At 42.9% G+C, this 22745-nt stretch overlaps 1 protein-coding gene across 2 annotated transcripts in view; it reads right to left on the bottom strand.

Annotated features, from left to right (window-relative positions):
- The window catches only part of OTOA (otoancorin), a 185815-nt gene extending 174724 nt beyond the window's left edge, over positions 1–11091 (bottom strand). For both annotated transcript variants that reach the window (XM_078665134.1, XM_078665135.1), the window contains exons 1-3: positions 10872–11091; positions 4614–4753; positions 1328–1451 (exon numbers count right to left, since the gene is read on the bottom strand). In XM_078665134.1, coding sequence (XP_078521260.1) covers positions 1328–1451; positions 4614–4753; positions 10872–11036 — 429 coding nt within the window. In that variant the 5' untranslated portion in view covers positions 11037–11091. The remainder of the gene's footprint in view (positions 1–1327; positions 1452–4613; positions 4754–10871) is intronic.
- Between the last annotated feature and the right edge of the window lie 11654 nt (positions 11092–22745).

Here is a 22745-nt window from a genome sequence, read left to right as displayed (position 1 = left end):
AGAAGGTACAACTACAGATGAACACAGATGATTCCCAGATGCACATTGTTTATAGAACAATTCTGAGTGGCGCCTAACATTACCAAGTGACCAGACCATGTATTTTTGGATGAAAGAAAGACACTTCTATTTGAACAGGTGTTCTATTCTGTGATGGTGTGACAAGAGTAACACTGGCATTTAACTGGCTTTTGGCCAGTAGGTCCGAAACCTGGGAATCATCTATGATTCAGATCTCAACTTCAGCCCATAAATCAATGCAGTGGTAAACGGAATAACTTCCAATGTTCTCTCCTTTAGAATCTCCCTCCCCCTCATGTAAGGCAGCAACTGCATAGAACTTACACATGATCCGGTTATGTAAAGTCTTGTGCGTGTGACATATTTAATCCTGTTTTAATGAATTCTATTTTTAAAATTGTAAATATAGGTATTTATATTTTTATCTTTAATAGCAAATTTGTAATGACAGTTTTACGGTGTAATTATGGTTGCGCCCAGCTGTATTTTGTATTTTATCTGTCTTTTAAGATGAATAATCACAATAAAGACTTTTTTTAATTGAATTGAATTGAATTGATCCGTCATGGCCTAGTTGTACTACTGCAATGTTCTCTGCATTAGCCTCCCAAAAATTAAAATCCAGTCGCACAGGGAAAAAATAAGCAAAATGTATCTAACATATAGAAACAGGACCACAGCAAGCTTTAATGAAAGTTCCCAGTTGAATTCAGGAACATGTTCTGTATATTGTACAGATATCAGAGCACCAACCATGGTTACCTTCATAAATTGACTTGCCACGATTCTCCAGTCAGAACCCTCTTTGTTTTATCAACTGCTTTAAGACACTAATGTATGTTGGAAGATCCTTTTTCAGCTCAGGCTTTGAAAACTTGGAATAGCCTCACCCTCGACTCTTCCCTAAAGAGGCATCTTGCCTTCAATTTATACAGTCCGTCAATTAGCTTAAAATAGCCCCTGGAGTGAATAAATAATGCAGAATGTTAGAATTAGAAAATACTCAAAGCATTTGGATCATCTTTAGACTCCTTGCTTATAGAACCGACATGTTCTTATTTTTGGGTTTTTTCTGTTACAACACAGTGAAGTTACCTAGAAGACACAATGTCCTTTGCAAATGTATGCGTAACAGGCATAAATGAAGCCAACTCCGACTGTAAATATATGCTTAAGGCCAAAACTGGATTCTGTATCGAGCCCAATAGTGTCCATATTTCTCAGACACATTTTTACACAGGGGTAAAAAATATTTGTAAAGTTAAAGCCAAAGCATGGTAAGAGCATGAACATCTTTCATGAGTACCTTCTGGACCTCAGCATGGAAGCCTCTGAGTTGGTTACATTTGATCATCTGATGCAGCAAAACTTGTGCCAAACTCCCATCCATGTGTTGAAAGATGTCATAAAAGCAAACCAATAGGCCAAGCCTGGGATACAGAAAGAAGAAGAATTATTAGCAAAGAGCGGCATTACAGAGTGTATTAAATTCATTCATTATAAGCATATTTATGTTCTATTTTACATTTGGGCAACATACTCCATGAATCATTCCTGTGTCTGGCAGTGTACATCTCTGTTTTGTGGGCACTCTTCTTCCATGACTTAAAACTTCAATCTGAATCAGTCAGGCTGCTCCAATGATAGTGTATTAATGGTACTGATTTAGAGCAGTCAGAGTCAGCATGCCACGCCTCTTTAAATGATGGACAACTGCAAGACCCCCAATTCCACCTCTGGTAGCCCCATCTCCTCAGCAGAGGGCAGTTTTCTCAGGGCTATCCTGTTATGTTTTCCATGTCAGGTATCTTGGCTGCTGTGACATACATATAGGTAATTACTGCTCTTTTAGAGAACATTTCCATGAGTACTCTGGTCAGCTAAAGGGGTTCATTGTTATGTTGTGGGACACAACATATCCCCAGACAGTGGCATAAGAAGCGGGTGTGGTCTACCCCGGCAGCACAAGTTTTGGGGGTGGTGACCTTCCCCCGCTCTTACCTGCTGTCTCGGGCAGTAATTCCCCCCCCCCCAATCTTCAATCGTCCGCCATGGGGCAGCAAGCGAAACGGCGGAATCTTGCCAGCACCCCCGCTCTTCAATGCGCATCCCACAGGCAGCGAAAGGGCTGGCTATGCCACTGTCCCCATAGCTCGTTTTCCGCCCTTATTCCACTTTCATACACTGTTCTGCCCTCTCACCCTGTCATCTAGTCTGCTCCAATTGCCAACTTGATCACCTTCCTCATCACAGTCATTGGCCACGAGGCAAGTCCTCACTCAAGAGACAGACAATTCAACTGCTTTTCTGTGATTTTTAAAACCCTGCGCTGCCTATGCTGCAATTCCTCTGTTTTCTTTCTTAAAATATAGATTGCAAGTCGGCACCACTTTTCCCTCTGTAAATATCTGTGCCTCTCATGATGCATTCCTTGTTTGCACCCAGCAGTAACAATATCAGTTATGGCCATTGGGGGCAGCTGTAAGAGTTGAGAGTAGAATAGATGGACCATGATCAGGAAGCCAAGAATTTGAAGTAATGAAGATTACTGAGGAGCAATCGGCCATCACCAGATGATCAAACTGCCTCATCACAGTTCCTACCTATGAGGAAGAGCAAAATAATAAAAAACAGCAGACATTAAAAGCACATCAGGCGACCGAACACTGCATCCTCCATGAAACTTATTAATCACTATTAAAGTTTCAGTGTTTCACAACCTTTATCACACTTTCCCCAAATGTAGATTTGATGTCTGCCTAACAAAGACAATCTCTAATGTTGTACAAAAGTGCAACGAGTCACCAATGAAGCTGCTTTGCAGATTTCTGCCCGCCCGATAAATTTTTTCTTTGCCCAGGATTGTTCCATCCTTCCCTTATTCCCACATCAAACACTCTCAATGCTTTATTAACGGTCAGCCAGAACCAGCAGCTCAGAGAACATAGTGATAGTTTTTAACTTTTATCAGCCCTAATAAAGATACAACCATGATTTTAGTTTTGTAAAACCTGAAGTATGAGCAATGTAAATGAACAACATTCTGTGGATGATGTGGCGGGTGCTGTGGAATGGGTGTTGTGGGGAAGGGCTGGGGGGAGATAAGAAAATCATTTAACTGATTAAAAGGCTCTGCTTAGCTGATCACGATGCTGCAGTCACCAGTCCTAGGAAGCTTGAATCCGGTCCAGGGAAGGCATGGCTTGGCAGTTCGGGCTGGACTGTTCCCATGAGGCACAGGGTCAGACTGATTTGCATATGGCCATGTCTGAACTGGGGTGGCAGAGTGGGCTAAAGAACGGTGATGGATTAAACCCAGATCTGTTGACTGGGTGTGAGTGTTTGATTGGTTCAGATGCTCCGTCCATCACCACCACCCCCGTTTGTACCACCTGTAGGACAGCAGGGTCATGATTGGTCTGATTGGCTTGTTTAGCAGTGCCTAGGAGTCCTTAGACGGTTCTCCACCCGGCTGTGCAACACAGCTAGGTGGAAAAATGCTAAGTGAGCATGACTGTTTGCCATGCCCAATACAGCCAGCTAAACTGTCATGCATACTTATGATGCCCACCACTCCTCCCTGTGATCCCAGCCGCGACCTAACCCAACCCCATAGCCCGTACTAAAAATAAAATAATAAATACTTTGTGTTATTATCATTTTCTTTTTTCTTTTTCCACTGCTCTCAAACGCTCCTCCACCTTAGCAGAGGAGCCGCAGCTGTATAGAGGTCTAAAGAATGTTTAAAACTCTTTCCTCTGGAGATGCTGGAATGGGGTCAAAGACATACAGCAATGTTTCTTGAACTTAGATGTAGCCTTGGGCCTTAGACATTTGTCAGGGCAATGAATTACTTGCTTTATCAGTGAAAAAGCAGAGAGTAATTTTTTTTACAGAAGAGCACCCGCTCCCCAATGAATGGACACAGATGATAAAACAACAAAAAAAATCGAAGTAAGCAAAGCCAATGAGATTTCTTCCGGAATTTGAAACAGATGGTCTTAAGATCCTTGTGCGCTAGTAGGAACTAAGGCTTAGTAGGAGAACAGTCTAAAGGTCTTCAGTTCTGTTGGCATTTGCCTCCTGCCAACACACTACAGACAATATGTTGCTGCACTCTTCTAAAATATTAATATATATTCACTTGCTTCCAGCATGGGAGTGTTGGCTGGGCAGTCTCCAAGGCTACACAATGATAACCTCTGACATCTCAAAAGATCTGTCATCTTGGAATCGAATGCTTCACTTCCTGGAAGGTGACCTATGCGGCCAAGTAGACTTCTGCCCAATACAACACTATGGCAAGGAAATCTCTGAACATGTTATTTACAACACCAAAAAAGAGGACAACATACCTTCCCACTGGGCAAAGGACCAAACCACATAAGGGAATGAGTGCGGATATCAGCTATGTATGGACTCACCCAAAGACTAATAACAGGCTCATACTATCATTCCACAACAGCACATCCATTGCCGTGGGCTGCCCTGCTGATGTGCTGAGATTTTGCTTCAATGGAAATCAGTTTTAATGTTTGTAGGGTGGACAGTATCAAGTTCTTGGATTGTGATGAGAAAGGATGCATACATACCTGTAGAGAGTGGTTATATTCCTCATATCAAATCCAGATGAATCAATTCTTTCGAGAAAAGCTTCAGCATGTTTTGGTGTGATGTCATATACAGTGTCCAGTTGCTTGGTTGCATTGTCATAGCTGATAAATAGTCGGATCTATCATGGAAAGACAAACACCTGCATTAGCCAATAACTTCACTGCTTTTAATCCAGCAAGGCTTATCATCATGCCATTAGGCTTTGCATTAATTAAAAAATATATGTTATTTGTTATGTCACCTTTAAGTCATATTGGGAAACTGTGGCAGTAGGAACCATGCACTACTAGTCAAATTGACCAAGACTAATATTTTCTCCCACTCTTCCTAATCCTAGGATACAGCACAGAACTGACCTAATTAAACAAGTAACAGAGTTTAAAGGGGCCTTCCAGTGAAAACAAAAATATGTTCTGTTACCCAATCTTACATCATTAACAACCAACAACAAAAAGAGTTTGATGATATGTGGTTGTGCTGTAAAAACTATTCTGACATCATTCACTAGATGGTCCTTATATGAAATCTTTTTTCATGCTTAGTTTAGATGATTTAACTTGTTCGATGAAGATGAAGGCTCCATGCCGTCCTCACACACAAGGCAGGTAATGCTTCTGGTGTTCTTCACACCAGAGGGATTTCCTATTTTAGGTCTTGCCTACGCAGCGCGCAAGCGTTGCTTAGGAGGGACAACTTGCCATGCACTGTACTTTTTGGAAACTCATGCAGGTTTTGCACTGTTTCCAATGAGTACTCATGCATGCAGAGCGTTTGCCTTGCAGGAGCGAGCAGCGGCGCCCTCTGTTTGTAATTATCGCACCTGCAGCTGCTCGCTCCCGCAAGGCAAATGCTCTGCATGCACGAGTACTGATTCACTTTCCCGGCCGCAGGACTGCGCTTGTTTTTCCTATAGGCAGCGGGTGGGGACTGATACCGGTGACAGTGGCTGCTGGCAGTGTATGTATAATTTGGTGGGAGTTGTTGAGGAGGTTTAATTAGAAAATGTGGTTTATAAATTACGGGTTGGTGATGAGAGTTGTCTCTAAAACATCTGAGCAATAAATAAAAAACATTTTACAAAATGACATAAAAACAGCCACTTTCCATTAATTACCTATTGCCCGCAAGACACGCTATCTGAGCAGTACTACCGCACCCTGCTGGTTGCCATGCGCAGACGCATGGCGCCACCGATGATCAGCCTCTCCGCTTCAGTGGAGATAAATATTGCATTTGTGTTACGTCCTGCTTGAGGGAAGCAGTGTTCGCTCTCCTACTAAAGCCCATGCTCAACGGGGTGCGACGCTGCAACTGCTGCCCAGGAAGACATGGAAGTAGGGGGGGCTTTGTCAGTGCCCATCCTCTGAGAGTGAACTATGAAAAGCGAGAGACTCCCGCGGGATCAGGGAAGAAGTGTACCAGTCAGAAGCAGGAGCTGCGGACGCACCAATAGGAAGCGTTAGATGAGTTGCTCTGAGGCCAATCGCTGGCGAAATGTGCCAGAGGTACTTAGGGGTGGTGTGACGTGGATAATGCCACGCACGCGTGTTTCCTTTCATCGCTCTATGCAGGATTTCAGTTGGTGGTGATTGTGTACATGTGCGTTGGAAAAATAGACCACCTGTATCTGGTTGCCGTATCTGCGATTCGAGTTTTGATATAATGACCGAACCTTTCCAGCGCATTCAATGCATCGTCGTAATAGAGCGTTGCTTGCTGCCTTTTAAATACCAAGCATTTGCAATGCGCTAAGTCTCGCATTTACACAAATTTGAGCTATTTGCATTGTAAATGACAATGCCTTTTTTTAGGTTTTGGTTTTTAAAACATAAATGAAAGGCATTGTCATTTAAAATGCCAATAGTTTAAACTCGGGTAAATGTGAGACCTATTGCATTGCAAATGCTTGTTTATTTTAGCCTCAGGAGCTGAGGAAGAGCTTCCCAAGCATTCTGAGTCCTTTTTTTCAATGTAATGATGATTGGGGGCGCATGGTGTCCTGATGTCATTGCATTGAAAGTGAAAGTGAAAAGAGCTGATTGGCTTATTTCATTTTCCCTGCATCCGGTGCTCGGGGGCATATCTTAGCCCCCCAAGCACCAATTCAGACGGGGGAGGTGTCATTGGAAAGGGGAAAGGTGAGAATCTTCCCTTTCCAATGGTATTATTCAGGCTAAAACAACCTGGTGAGAAACACACAAGTCACCTCATCCTTGATTCTCCTAGGTGTTTAGTTTTCACAAATGTACAAGTTTGCTAGGTATTCCCTAGGTGCCGGCTTGACTAGGGCCCAAAATCCACATCTAGGCACATTGCAAAAAAGGATCTGTTTTGAGTAGAAAAATGTGATGTACCCATGTTGCATTTAGGGACGTTTTTGTCGCAGGCACTAGGCCTACCCACACAAGTGAATTTTTATCAAAAGACTTAGAGGAATGCAAGGTGAAAGAAAGTTTGTGGCTACCCACAGATTCCAGTACTTTCCATCTCTGATATGTGAGGAAAATTTATTTTTTACTCAAAGCTTGAGGTTTGCAAGAGATTCTTGGTAAAACAACCTAGGGAGGGCCACGCAAGTCACCCCAGTGTGAATTCCCCTAGGTGTCTAGTTTAAAAAAATGTACAGGCTTGCTAGGGTTCCATGGGTGCCAGGCTGAGCTAGGGCAAAAAATCCACAACTAGGCACATTGCAAAAAAGGGTCATTTTTTTGTGGAACAATTTGATATGCCCATGTTGCGTTTAGGGCCTTTCCTGTCACAGGTACCATCCCTACTCACACAAGTGCGGTACCATTTTTATCAGGAGAATTATGGGTAACACAGAATAGGAGAACACGTGTTATTTTCAACTGTATTCTCTGCATTTGTGCCTTCCAAATGTAAGCTAGTGTGTAAGAGGACATTTTGAAAAATGCCCTCTAATTCACATGCTAGTATGGGTACCCACAAATTCGGAGATGTGCAACCACTGCTTCTAAATTCCACATCTTGTGCCCATTTCAGACATACATAGGTTTCCTTGATACCTATTTTTCACTCTTTGTGGCATATTTACTAGGAAACTGTCGGAGCACGGCATTAAGTTAAGAAGGCTAATGCCGCGCTCCCACAGTTTCCAAATGCAAGGATGCTCCATTTTCACTAGAATACGGTGCACCCTGCCTTTCCCTTAGCACTAAATGTAGCTGCCCAGCGCCAACGCAGGCACTCTTGCACCATTGTGCAAGAGTGCTTGCATTGCAGGGAAAGATTGTTTATGTGCAAGAAGGTGCCCTTCAATCAGTAATGGCATTTTGTAACTTCTATGTGTGCGGCAGAATGCAGCACACATAGAAGTTGCAACTCGTAATTTTTTTAAATTATTGTTTATGTGCAGGAAGGTATCCCATCCTGCACATAAACAATTAATGGTGTTTTGCTGCACAATGCAGAACACATAGAAACAGCAAAAACGAGGAGAAATAAAGCATTTCTCCTTGTTTTGCCATGTTAAGACCAGGTTTTCCCTGGTCTTAGTTTTGGTGCTGCCCCATATTTAAGCCACCCTTGTAAATATTGGGCAGCGTCAAAATCAATGGGTGTTGTGGCGAAATGCCCACGCAATACCCATTGCCCACCCCTTTCACGCTAAGTGTAGCGTGAAAGGGGGCCTTATTCACAAGGCGGCGGTAAGCCACATTAAGTGACTTAAAGCCGTCTTGTGAATAAGGCGAAGCCCCTATTGAAAAAAGTGACGTTCCTGTGGCGATAGTGGCTTGTAAATATGCCCCTTTATATTTTACAATGTGAATTGCTCGATAACCGGTACACAATGAAAAACCATTGCAAGGTGCAGCTCAGTTATTGGCTGTGGGTACCCCGAGTTCTTGGAAAACCCACAAGTCCTATATATCCCCGCAGCCAGAAGAGTCTAGCAGATGTAATGGTATGTTACCTTTGTAAATCAGCCATCCTGACAAAAAGTTAAAAATGAAAACGTGGTCACAAATAGTAGTTTTTTCCCTCCTAATTTCAAAATGTATTTTCATTTCAACACTTATTTTTTATTGTGGAAAAACCTTGAAGGCTCTACCCAAATGCCCCTTGCTAAATTGAGAATTTTGTCTAGTTTTCAGAAATGTTCATGCTTTCCAAAAACCCACCATGGGTTTTACACCCATTTCCACCACAAACTGGAAGGAGTTTGAAAGCACAAAAAATAGGCAAAATGGGGCATCTCCCAGTAAAATGCCAAAACTATGTAAAACCTTTTTATTTTCCGAATCAAGTCTGCCTGTTTCTGAAACCTGGGAAGATGGTGATGATAGTACCGTAAATCATTTGTTGATGACATTTGCAAGGGAAAAACAGACACTTTCTTCTGCAGCACTTTTTTCCCCCTAAACCCCACAATTTAGGCTAATTTCTCGGTCCCATCCAGGGGAATCCACAAACCCTGGGTACCTTCAGAAGTCCCAGGATGTTGGAAAAAAGGGATTCGCGTTTGGCTTGTATAGCTTATGTGGGCAAAAGGTTTATGGGGGCCTAAGCGCGAACTACACCAAAAAAGCCAAAAGAAAGGCTTAGCACAAGTATATATAGCACCAAAGGGGTTAAAGATGCTTAGCAATACAAATATGCATTGCGTTTGTGATTTTCTCACTCGTTTTCAATTGAAATACATTTAGGAAAAGAACAAGGCTTTTAGGTGTCTGATCGGCTAACTTCTACATGGTTAAAGAGACATTCACCCTCAGGCCTCCCATGAATGAAAAAGAGGGGTTGAATAATCCTCACTGATGGTTGATGGGGAACAATGTTGTGAGTGGGGGCATCACTGTGTCCAGGGCATATACTTTGCATACAAACTTAAAAGCATTTTATTAACTGAAATGTGGATCAGACTAAAAGTGATACCAACAGGGTGGGTGTTTGTTCTTGGGTTTGGACACTGCCATACAGATCACAATGGATATTATAGATGGCAATTCCCCAACAACTTCTTCCCTGAGCAATCATTAAAATCTCTGGGGCAGATTTACAAGCCCCTTGTGCCACTTTTGCGTCACTTTTAACATGGGAAAAGTGACGCAAAAGTGTTGCAAGGGGCTTGTAAATCTGCCCCTCTGTGTCCATCTCTCTGACAGTAATGTGAGAGAATCCTGTGAGTGTACAGACGCGGAGGCTCAACTACCACTGTGCCTGTGACAAAAGAGAATCCTGCAAATGTACAGACAGGAATATTCAAGTAACACTTTGTCTACGCCTGTCGCATGACAGGATCTAGCAAGTGTACTGACAGGGAGGCTGAAATAACACTGTGATTATGCCTGAGGTGGTGTGGTTTAAGCCACATAGAACATTTCGAGGAAGCATGTCCTACTATGACACACACAATGCTGGTCTAAAGTTTTGATCTTTCGCCTTACCCCTTTTACAACTTGCCTTTAGTTCCCCTTTGTGTAAGCTAACAGATATCTCAGCTCCATTCATTTCACCATGTACACAAATATCTAAAAGAAAATCGGTAAACTAGCTTTTTCTTTCCCTGAACGGTATTCTTAATGATCATCTATGCCCACAAATTGGTATTACAGGTCGGTACAGATCATCTGCCAACTTGTGCCAGCACCTAAGACACCATGTTTAAATGTAGTGCCTACACTGCTTAGTTTGTAAAAGAAGTGCTGTGGCCCAAACGTTCACTCAGACGTTTGTGGTCGGCACTATTGAAGGTTGGAGGGCAAACTGCGGGGTTGCATAGTACTGATTCCACCTCATGCCTCTCTAATCCACCACTGGACATTCCCTATATTTTTGTCTCACTCTTGCTGGATCTTTTTTTCACTCCTGTTTTCGCCCTTTGTCATTTTTTGCTGCCTTTCTCTTCCTCCTTTGCCCCTTTTGTGTTTTCCTTTCTCTTGCTCGGACCAAAGTTTGTTGAGGAAAAATACGTGCCAGTTACCAAAAATAAGTGTTGGCGGCCCCACCTACAACCACCAGCTTAAATTAAGCACCGGGCATTTGGACATTATTTATAGACTAGCAGCCCGTCCTGACGTTGTCCGGGGGCAATACAGCTACCAGGAAGTCCCTTACCTGGCGTCATCCTCGATGGCCGGCTCAGGCCCACGGCCCCACTGTCGCCGCCGCTCTCTTTAGCATTGCGGAGATTGCACTGAACCGGGTGTCGGTTCCGCGCTCCTCCCCGCGCTCTTGGCCGGACGGCAGCTTACAGCTACCAGGAACTCCCTTACCTCACCGGGTGTCGTTTCCTTGCTCCTCCCGCGCTCTTGGCCGGACGCCAGCTTACAGCTACCAGGAAGTCCCTTAACCCGGTGTCGGTTCCGCGCTCCTGGCCGGACGCCCGAACGCCGCGTTACTTTTCCCACGGCTCCACTTTCGGCGCAGCTCTCGCACATTTCACTGTACCGGGTGTCGGTTCCGCGCTCCTCCCCGTGCCACGCCCACACACCATCGCGTATACGCCGCGTTATGCGCCCATGACGCCGTACGCCGTGTTCTATCACTGTATGCATACGCCTAAGGACTACTTTTCCCCTAACGTTCTTCCCCCCTTAATGTATATGGTGTGGTGCTATAGCCTATGTCCATCTCGTGGACCTCCCCTTTCCAACGCTGTATTGGGTGTTGTGATTGGTGGTGTACTTTTGGAGTTTACACGCCTCAAAGGTTCCCAGTTCTCGCTTTATAATAGTAGTATAGATTAGTCTCACTGACCCACTAATCACCTGTCACAGAGTGATCCCTTCAATTCAATGTGAATAAATGTAAATGTACATAAAAGAGTACTAATGTGGTACTACTTCAAGTATTGGTAAATGCCTTTGAGTATAGCCCCTTTTGACTCAGCTGAGGAACAAGAATTGTCATAGCCAGTAGGTCTAGCGTTGCCCGTCCATGTTTTTGGCCTTGTCAATACTGGTGTTATTATGGTTTTTGGAAGCCTTGATAGTTGAAGACGCTGCTGGTCCATTGTCCACGTATAAAACACAATGGGTAAAATCAAAAGTATTTTTGTGGTCTCACAAAGCACACATCACCTTACTAGTCCCTGACACATAAGCAATCTACTTTTTGTATGGACATGTTCCCAGTGAAAGCGTACTGAAGTTTGTCAGTGGCTGTCTTTAATGGGATGACAGACTGCCTCCAGCTGTATGGTGTAGTGGGTGTAAGAAAAATGAGAATGACTAAATAGCGGACCATTGGATGAAGAGGGTTGGCTGAATGCCCTTGTAAGTAAGTATATTATACATTTACTAATTTAAGTTAAATCAAAACATCTTGGCTAAAGCAGACCTAAACCAGTATCACCCAGGGGCAGGATGATACAACTTGATTCAAAGTACAAGGGCGTTTGCCACTAGACCAGCATTTCCCAAACTGTGGGTTGGGATCCACTAGTGGGTTGTGATCTGATTTATGTTAGGACGCAAAAGTCCTGGGGGAAGATTTACAAGCCCCTTGCGCCTCTTTTACGCCGTCGTTCCGTCACTTTTTTGATGCAGCGGCGGCGCAAAAGATGCGCCATGGTGCGGGGTATTTACAACGTGACGCATCTGGGAGATGCGTCACGTTGTAAAGCCCTGCGCCGGAAGGAGGCGTTCCTGCACGTGGGGGGGGGGCGTTCCGGTGCAGGAACGCCTCCTAAAAGCAGCTGAGTGAATTCTACAAGATTTCACTCAGTCACTTTGGGGCCCATGCTGCATCAAAACCCTGTGCCTGCTTGAAGCAGGCGTAAGGATTGACGCAGCATTGTAAGAATAGGGCCCCGTAGAGCATAGCTGGAGCTGCGTCGCGCATGCGACGCAACTCCAGCAATGCGCCACTTTTACGGCACAGATGCGTCACGCATCTGTGCCATTTTTGCCCCATGGTGCGCCGCATTATAAATGCACACAAAAAGGAGATAGGTCCTGGTGGGGCTGAGGGAGGGCTGGACCATTTATAAATCACGCACGAAAAATGCCCCCTTCTCAAACTACTTGCATTATACTTTCAGTTAAGACCAAATAAACACTTTAATTAAATCTGGTCAGGTATATTTATTCATACCTCTTAATCATATAATTTCATACAAAAGATATTTTTCTAATGGCAGAAAAAGAATACACAATGCTAACGATTATTTACAGTCTTACTCGAACAACAATTAACATAAAGATTTACAAAACTAACCAAGAAAATGACGTAAAACAAAACATCCAACAAACAAATGCAAATTACAGTTCATCAATTTTGCAACACATTAGACCATTTTCATAGTCACAATGATTTTCTAAAATAACAGACTTATTCATAACAAGAGCAGCAAAACATATATCGCTTGATCAAAAGACACTAGATGTACTGATTTGCTCTTGATGGGTTTGCCGACGCGTTTCAAGTTCGGGCCAAGAATCCCCAAACCATCATCAGGGCTCTGTTAGTTGTCTGTTTAGGATGCAGAAAAACATTGAGTTTTAATGACAACCTATTCACCTCTTCTAAAAAAACAAACCGTTTGGAAAAAGTATGTATGTACCTGTATCTTCCTATTTGCGTGACCGTTGGTAACTTCTATTAATGAGTACACTCTTTTCTTCAGGTCTCAGAAGAGAAACTTTTTTTGGGGGATCTAAAGACCAAAAGGATATTGTCTGTATCTGTGTGGAATATTAATAATGCGGTTGCAGAGCTATTCAAGGTAGCTAAAGAATTGATACCTCCGTCTATGCGGGATGGCACGGCTGGAGGGGCGGAGGAATTCTTTGTGTCTGTGTTACTTTGATCCTATTTAAACAAAGACACATAGAATGCTTTAAACAGCCTTATAAATATCAGTTAGAGTTTCAGTTGTTTTTCTGTACACTGTATATGTATCGTACCTGTCATATACTCCACTGTAGTAATGCAGATGGGCTGAATCCTCTATACATCAGTGGCAACCTCGTTCTCCTATTTAAAGAATACATTCGTCAGGGCGCACATATTTTACAAAACGGCTCCTGCTTCATTCGCAGTTAGATCACAAGCTGCTCCCTACCTGTTTTGTTGTTGAACGAGATAGCAATTCCCGCCCCCGTCTGAAGCCCCGTCCGGGGCTGGACGTATGTCGCACTCGCTTTTGATTATGTTCGCGAGGACCGATTTCCACAATGACTCAATCGCTCTCTATAAAGGGAAGTGTAATTTTGTATCAGTCGCGATTTTGGGGTAAAAAAGCAAACATTTTAAACCGGCATGCAGGTATTATCACAATACCTGGAAGACGCGGTCTACTCCGCTCTGTGAAGCCGGTGCTACTCGGTCACTCGGTATCCATTTGTGAAGCCGGTGGCCATTTGCAAAAGCTTAAAAAGGTCTGCTATTACATTAGGTGCATTGTGGGACCCGAAGTCTTATTGCGCCTCGTGGGTATAACTCTAATTTACCCTCAGTCGTTCAACTGGTCTCAGCATTATTTAGAAGGGAAAATACTGACATGACACACTGTATACCACAAAACTATTGAAAGCCTGAAACATGCACTCCTCATTCTAGTACCGGGAGATTAGTAGTGCTTGTTTGTTTCACTTCTTACAGGGTATTCCTGCAACCTCAGCATCGACAATCAAGCAGTATGGCTCCAAATCTCAAATTCTTGACAATTCCGGCATGCTGTTTAAGCCAGTCATTATACAGTTAAATTTCAGAATCAGGTATGCTTCTTTCTCAAGGAGCATCCTGTCAGTGTCAGCAGGGCGCTGTACGTTATTCATTGTGAAAAGTACAGACCATCTAAAGTCATTCTCATTGTGGGACATTTCAACAAAATGTTCAACCATAGGGGCAGTGAGTATGTTCTTCTTTATTCTGGACCTGTGTCGACCTATGCGGAGGTTCACCTGCTGATTTGTCTTGCCAATATAGATCTTCCGGCAAGGGCAGATGATCACGTAAATTATGTTTTTGGTTCTGCAATTCGAGAAACCAAGATGTTTCCACGTCACACCCTGGTGTTGAAACTCAATTCCTTCAATGGTGCTCACACATGAAACACAATTCCCACACTTGTGGGGCCCTTCTATTGGTTTCATGTCCCACAACGCTAGAAGATCATGTTTCGGTTGAGGCTTAGGGAGATCGGCTCTCACAATTTGTTGTTCCAGGCTCCGGTCCTTTTGGTATGCAAAAATTGGGCGCGGGAAAGGACATTCCAGGTCCTCCAACAGGTGCCAGTTTTTGAGCACCGCTTGTCTAAGCTTGTGTGTATCAGGCCCAAAGGTGGTAACACATACCATTCGATCTAGTTCCTTCTTCTCTTTGGTTTGTAATAAAGTTTCCCTAGAGGTAAACCGAGCTCTTTTGTAGGAATGCTTCAAAAGCTTCCTTGGGTACCCTCAGTGGATCATCTCATTGCAGAACACCTGGGCGTGATAGTCATAATCCCCTATCTCGGAGCAATTTCTCCGGATACGCAACATTTGACCGTAGGGCAAATTTGGCTTTAAACTTCTAGGGTGATAACTTTTGTGGTGAAGGATGGTGTTCTTGTCTGTAGGTTTCTTATATAGAGATGTTTTCAAACTACCATCCTCACAGGTCACCTCAACGCCCAAGAATGTCATTCTCACGTTACTCGTCTCAATGGAGAATTTAATGTCTCCATGTCTAGTATTGATCCATTCATGGAACGCCAAAAGATCAGTCTGGCTCCCCTGCCACAGGAGCCAGACGTCATCTATATAGCGCCATCATTGTATGATATTTCCGATGTATGGATTGTTGTTCTCCACAAACATGGTCTCATATTGTGCCATGTAGAGCACTGCCATTTCTGGGACATAATGACACCCCATGGCAGTGCCCTTGACTTGCATGTAGAACTGATCGTTGAAAAGAAAATAGTTCTTTTGTAATGCTATCCTAGCAAGTTTTAAGATAAATGACGTGGGCACCCTGTGTGGCTTGTCCCTTTTCTCCAAATACACCTCAATTACCTCCAGGGCTTCTTCCTGAGGAATTTGTGTATACAGGGACGTAACATCCATAGTCGCCATTATTTGTTTAGATGGATCAAAGTTAGTCCCTTCCACCTTTAACAAGAAATCTGTAGTATCTCTAAGATACGATTTTACCTCCTTCAGAAAGGGCTTTAGAAAAAAATCCACGTATTTGGATATTGGCTCCAAACAGGAGTCACAACTCGATACAATCGGACGCCCTGGTGGTTCTGCTAGGCACTTATGTATTTTAGGTAAGAGGTATAAGACCGGTACTCGAGGAAATTTCTTTATTTAAAAATTCAAATTCCTTACTGCCCAAAAAGCCTTCCTCTTTTCCTTGTGTCAGCACTTCATTGATCATTCCCTGAATCTGCTTTGTTGGATCCTCATTTAGAGTTCGGTACCAAGTGGTATTGCTTACCTGTTTAAGTCCTTCAGCGACATATTTGTCGCGAGGCCAGATAACAACTGCTCCCCCCTTGTCAGCCTGTTTTATGACGAGGGAGGGGTCTTCCTTAAGACTTTGTATTGCCTGTAGCTGTCCCTTACTGATGTTGGAAGGCACATATTTCTTGGTTCTTTCCATTTTGTTAATAGAAGATAACAGGATCTGCTCGAACGCCTGTATCTGCTTCGGAATATTTTCGTATGGAACAAATTTAGATTCATTCCTTAGTCCTGTCGTCTCAGTATTTTGGGATGCCGGCTGGTTGAAAAAGAATGCTTTAAGCCTCAATTTCCTGCAAAAGTCTAAGGTTTCTAATTTGAATCTGGTGAAGTCTGTACGTTTACATGGGACAAATTTCAAGCCTAAATTTAGTAAAGATTCTTCATGGCCTGTTAACACCCGTTCAGATAGGTTAACGACCACGTTGGGTTTCTCTATGATCGGTAAAACCGTTTGCGTGTTCGCATCTCCCACGGGACTTTGTACCTGGTTCTTCCTTGTTGGCCCCCCTCTAAAAAAGACACCTGTTTGCGTGTATTATTGCCTCTTGAATCTGGGTCTGGTGAATCTGATGACGAAGTCTCAGAAAAGGTGGTAAAGCGATTTCGAGATCTGCCTTGATAGTCATACAGCGCCCTGCGTGACTCTGCCTGGGTATAGTAGTCCTCTTTTAAAAAAGGATATACCTGTTCTATTTTAAAGGATTTAATATCCTTCTCGTATTTTAAACTTTTGTTGTTGATCGTGATGTCTTTAAAGACCTGGATGTCTTTTTGGATTTTGTCAAGAAGAGTTTTGGCGTCAGTGACTGCCGGGTTGTTAGCTATGGCTTTTGTTATCTCCTCTATTTCCTCCAACTCCTTTATGTATAACCTTTGTGCTGTCTCGCTGGTATGAACCATCAGATCACGGCTACATTTAGTATTAATAAAGGTGAATCCCTTTTTGTATTCAGCGTCGTCCACAAAGATCACAGGTGTATTTTTGACCTGAAGTCCCCAGGGGATGGTTCCACCCTGTAGATGTTTTAATAGAAAGTATCAGTGAAGTTCAGTTCTCACGTGTTTTTTGCAAAGTCTTGTCAGCTTCTCTGACTCATTCTGTTGCTTTGCCGTAGTACTTAAAGCAATAGATCCAAACGGTGAAGAGGCTATGAGGGACTGTATATGGCTCTCGCTAAAAGAAAGTGTATCCCTTTCTTTCCTCGAGTACCGGTCTTATACCTCTTACCTAAAATACATAAGTGCCTAGCAGAACCACCAGGGCGTCCGATTGTATCGGGTTGTGACTCCTGTTTGGAGCCAATATCCAAATACGTGGATTTTTTTCTAAAGCCCTTTCTGAAGGAGGTAAAATCGTATCTTAGAGATACTACAGATTTCTTGTTAAAGGTGGAAGGGACTAACTTTGATCCATCTAAACAAATAATGCCGACTATGGATGTTACCTCCCTGTATACACAAATTCCTCAGGAAGAAGCCCTGGAGGTAATTGAGGTGTATTTGGAGAAAAGGGACAAGCCACACAGGGTGCCCACGTCATTTATCTTAAAACTTGCTAGGATAGCATTACAAAAGAAATATTTTCTTTTCAACGATCAGTTCTACATGCAAGTCAAGGGCACTGCCATGGGGTGTCCTTATGCCCCAGAAATGACAGTGCTCTACATGGCACAATATGAGACCATGTTTGTGGAGAACAACAATCCATACATCCGAAATATCATACAATGGTGGCGCTATATAGATGACGTCTGGCTCCTGTGGCAGGGGAGCCAGACTGATCGTTTGGGGTTCCATGAATGGATCAATACTAGACATGGAGACATTAAATTCTCTATTGAGACGAGTAACGTGAGAATGACATTCTTGGACCTTGAGGTGACCTGTGAGGATGGTACTTTGAAAACATCTCTATATAAGAAACCTACAGACAAGAAAACCATCCTTCACCACAAAAGTTATCACCCTAGAAGTTTAAAGGCAAATTTGCCCTACGGTCAAATGTTGCGTATCCGGAGAAATTGCTCCGAGATAGGGGATTATGACTATCACGCCCAGGTGTTCTGCAATGAGATGATCCACTGAGGGTACCCAAGGAAGCTTTTGAAGCATTCCTACAAAAGAGCTCGGTTTACCTCTAGGGAAACTTTATTACAAACCAAAGAGAAGAAGGAACTAGATCGAATGGTATGTGTTACCACCTTTGGGCCTGATACACACAAGCTTAGACAAGCGGTGCTCAAAAACTGGCACCTGTTGGAGGACCTGGAATGTCCTTTCCCGCGCCCAATTTTTGCATACAAAAAGAACCGGAGCCTGGGACAACAAATTGTGAGAGCCGATCTCCCTAAGCCTCAACCGAAACATGATCTTCTAGCGTTGTGGGACATGAAACCAATAGAAGGGCACCACAAGTGTGGGAATTGTGTTTCATGTGTGAGCACCATTGAAGGAATTGAGTTTCAACACCAGGGTGTGACGTGGAAACATCTTGGTTTCTCGAATTGCAGAACCAAAAACGTAATTCACGTGATCATCTGCCCTTGCCGGAAGATCTATATTGGCAAGACAAATCAGCAGGTGAACCTCCGCATAGGTCAACACAGGTCCAGAATAAAGAAGAAAATACTCACTGCCCCCATGGTTGAACATTTTGTTGAAATGTCCCACAATGAGAATGAATTTTAGATGGTCTGTACTTTTCACAATGAATAACGTACAGCGCCCTGCTAACACTGACAGGATGCTCCTTGAGAATGAAGCATACCTGATTCTGAAATTTAACTGTATAATGACTGGCTTAAACAGCATGTCGGAATTGTCAAGAATTTGAGATTTGGAGCCATACTGCTTGATTGTAGATGCTGAGGTTGCAGGAATACCCTGTAAGAAGTGAAACAAACAAGCACTACTAATCTCCTGGTACTAGAATGAGGAGTGCATGTTTCAGGCTTTCAATAGTTTTGTGGTATACAGTGTGTCATGTCAGTATTTTCCCTTCTAAATAATGCTGAGACCAGTTGAACGACTGAGGGTATATTAGAGTTATACCCACGAGGCGCAATAAGACTTCGGGTCCCACAATGCACCTACTGTAATAGCAGACCTTTTTAAGATTTTGCAAATGGCCGCCGGCTTCACAAATGGATACCGAGTGACCGAGTAGCACCGGCTTCACAGAGCGGAGTAGACCGCGTTTTCCAGGTATTGTGATAATACCTGCATGCCGGTTTAAAATGTTTGCTTTTTTACCCCAAAATCGCGACTGATACAAAATTACGCTTCCCTTTATAGAGAGCGATTGAGTCATTGTCGAAATCGGTCCTCGCGAACATAATCAAAAGCGAGCGCGACATACGTCGAGCCCCGGACGGGGCTTCAGACGGGGGCGGGAATTGCTATCTCGTTCAACAACAAAACAGGTTGGGAGCAGCTTGTGATCTAACTGCGAATGAAGCAGCAGCTGTTTTGTAAAATATGTGCGCCCTGACGAATGTATTCTTTAAATAGGAGAACGAGGTTGCCACTGATGTATAGAGGATTCAGCCCATCTGCATTACTACAGTGGAGTATATGACAGGTACGATACATATACAGTGTACAGAAAAACAACTGAAACTCTAACTGATATTTATAAGGCTGTTTAAAGCATTCTATGTGTCTTTGTTTAAATAGGATCAAAGTAACACAGACACAAAGAATTCCTCCGCCCCTCCAGCAGTGCCATCCCGCATAGACGGAGGTATGAATTCTTTAGCTACCTTGAATAGCCCTGCAACCGCTTTATTAATATTCCACACAAATACAGACAATATCCTTTTGGTCTTTAGATCCCCCAAAAAAAGTTTATCTTCTGAGACCTGAAGAAAAGAGTGTACTCATTAATAGAAGTTACCAACGGTCACGCAAATAGGAAGATACAGGTACATACATACTTTTTTCCAAACGGTTTGGTTTTTTAGAAGAGGTGAATAGGTTGTCATTAAAACTCAATGTTTTTCTGCATCCTAAACAGACAACTAACAGAGCCCTGATGATGGTTTGGGGATTCTTGGCCCGAACTGGAAACGCGTCGGCAAACCCATCAAGAGCAAATCAGTACATCTAGTGTCTTTTGATCAAGCGATATATGTTTTGCTGCTCTTGTTATGAATAAGTCTGTTATTTTAGAAAATTATTGTGACTATGAAAATGGTCTAATGTGTTGCAAAATTGATGAACTGTAATTTGCATTTGTTTGTTGGATGTTTTGTTTCACGTCATTTTCTTGGTTAGTTTTGTAAATCTTTATGTTAATTGTTGTTCGAGTAAGAATGTAAATAATCGTTAGCATTGTGTATTCTTTTTCTGCCATTAGAAAAATATCTTTTGTATGATATTATATGATTAAGAGGTATGAATAAATATACCTGACCAGATTTAATTAAAGTGTTTATTTGGTCTTAACTGAAAGTATATTGCAAGTAGTTTGAGAAGGGGCATTTTTCTTGTGCGTGATTTATAAATGGTCCAGCCCTCCCTCAGCCCCACCAGGACCTATCTCCTTTTTGTGTGCAATTTAGAGCGGATACCATATCCGCGAGAGTGTGCAGGGGCATAAACTAGACTTAAGTTGTGGAAGGATCATAGATCCTTCAAATAATATGGCAGAAAGGGAAACACTTTCTTTTAGCGAGAGCCATATACAGTCCCTCATAGCCTCTTCACCGTTTGATCTATTGCTTTAAGTACTACGGCAAAGCAACAGAATGAGTCAGAGAAGCTGACAAGACTTTGCAAAAAACACGTGAGAACTGAACTTCACGGATACTTTCTATTAAAACATCTACAGGGTGGAACCATCCCCTGGGGACTTTAGGTAAAAAATACACCTGTGATCTTTGTGGACGACGCTGAATACAAAAAGGGATTCAGCTTTATTAATACTAAATGTAGCCGTGATCTGATGGTTCCTACCATCGAGACGGCACAAAGGTTATGCAAAAAGGAGTTGGAGGAAATAGAGGAGATAACAAAAGCCATAGCTAACAACCCGGCAGTCACTGACGCCAAAACTCTTCTTGACAAAATCCAAAAAGACATCCAGGTCTTTAAAGACATCACGATCAACAACAAAAGTTTAAAATACGAGAAGGATACTAAATCCTTTAAAATAGAACAGGTATATCCTTTTTTAAAAGAGGACTACTATACCCAGGCAGAGTCACGCAGGGCGCTGTATGACTATCAAGGCAGATCTCGAAATCGCTTTACCACCTTTTCTGAGACTTCGTCATCAGATTCATCAGACCCAGATTCAAGAGGCAATAATACACGCAAACAGGTGTCTTTTTTAGAGGGGGGCCAGCAAGGAAGAACCAGGTACAAAGTTCCGTGGGAGATGCGAACACGCAAACGGTTTTACGGATCATAGAGAAACCCAACGTGGTCGTCAACCTATCTGAACGGGTGTTAACAGGCCATGAAGAATCTTTACTAAATTTAGGCTTGAAATTTGTCCCATGTAAACGTACAGACTTCACCAGATTCAAATTAGAAACCTTAGACTTTTGCAGGAAATTGAGGCTTAAAGCATTCTTTTTCAACCAGCCGGCATCCCAAAATACTGAGACGACAGGACTAAGGAATAAATATAAATTTGTTCCATACCAAAATATTCCGAAGCAGATACAGGAGTTCGAGCAGATCCTGTTATCTTCTATTAACAAAATGGAAAGAACCAAGAAATATGTGCCTTCCAACATCAGTAAGGGACAGCTACAGGCAATACAAAGTCTTAAGGAAGACCCCTCCCTCGTCATAAAACAGGCTGACAAGGGGGGAGCAGTTGTTATCTGGCCTCGCGACAAATATGTCGCTGAAGGACTTAAACAGGCAAGCAATACCACTTGGTACCGAACTCTAAATGAGGATCCAACAAAGCAGATTCAGGGAATGATCACTGAAGTGCTGACACAAGGAAAAGAGGAAGGCTTTTTGGGCAGTAAGGAATTTGAATTTTTAAATAAAAAATGTCCTCGAGTACTGGTCTTATACCTCTTACCTAAAATACATAAGTGCCTAGCAGAACCACCAGGGCGTCCAATTGTATCGGGTTGTGACTCCTGTTTGGAGCCAATATCCAAATACGTGGATTTTTTTCTAAAGCCCTTTCTGAAGGAGGTAAAATCGTATCTTAGAGATACTACAGATTTCTTGTTAAAGGTGAAAGGGACTAACTTTGATCCATCTAAACAAATAATGGCGACTATGGATGTTACGTCCCTGTATACACAAATTCCTCAGGAAGAAGCCCTGGAGGTAATTGAGGTGTATTTGGAGAAAAGGGACAAGCCACACAGGGTGCCCACGTCATTTATCTTAAAACTTGCTAGGATAGCATTACAAAAGAACTATTTTCTTTTCAACGATCAGTTCTACATGCAAGTCAAGGGCACTGCCATGGGGTGTCCTTATGCCCCAGAAATGGCAGTGCTCTACATGGCACAATATGAGACCATGTTTGTGGAGAACAACAATCCATACATCGGAAATATCATACAATGGTGGCGCTATATAGATGACGTCTGGCTCCTGTGGCAGGGGAGCCAGACTTATCTTTTGGCGTTCCATGAATGGATCAATACTAGACATGGAGACATTAAATTCTCTATTGAGACGAGTAACGTGAGAATGACATTCTTGGACGTT

The sequence above is a fragment of the Lissotriton helveticus genome, chromosome 10, assembly GCF_964261635.1.
Source record: "Lissotriton helveticus chromosome 10, aLisHel1.1, whole genome shotgun sequence".
Lineage (NCBI taxonomy): Eukaryota > Metazoa > Chordata > Amphibia > Caudata > Salamandridae > Lissotriton > Lissotriton helveticus.
The sequence above is the reverse complement of the archived record's forward strand: the minus strand, read 5'-3'. Positions and strand labels throughout refer to the sequence as shown.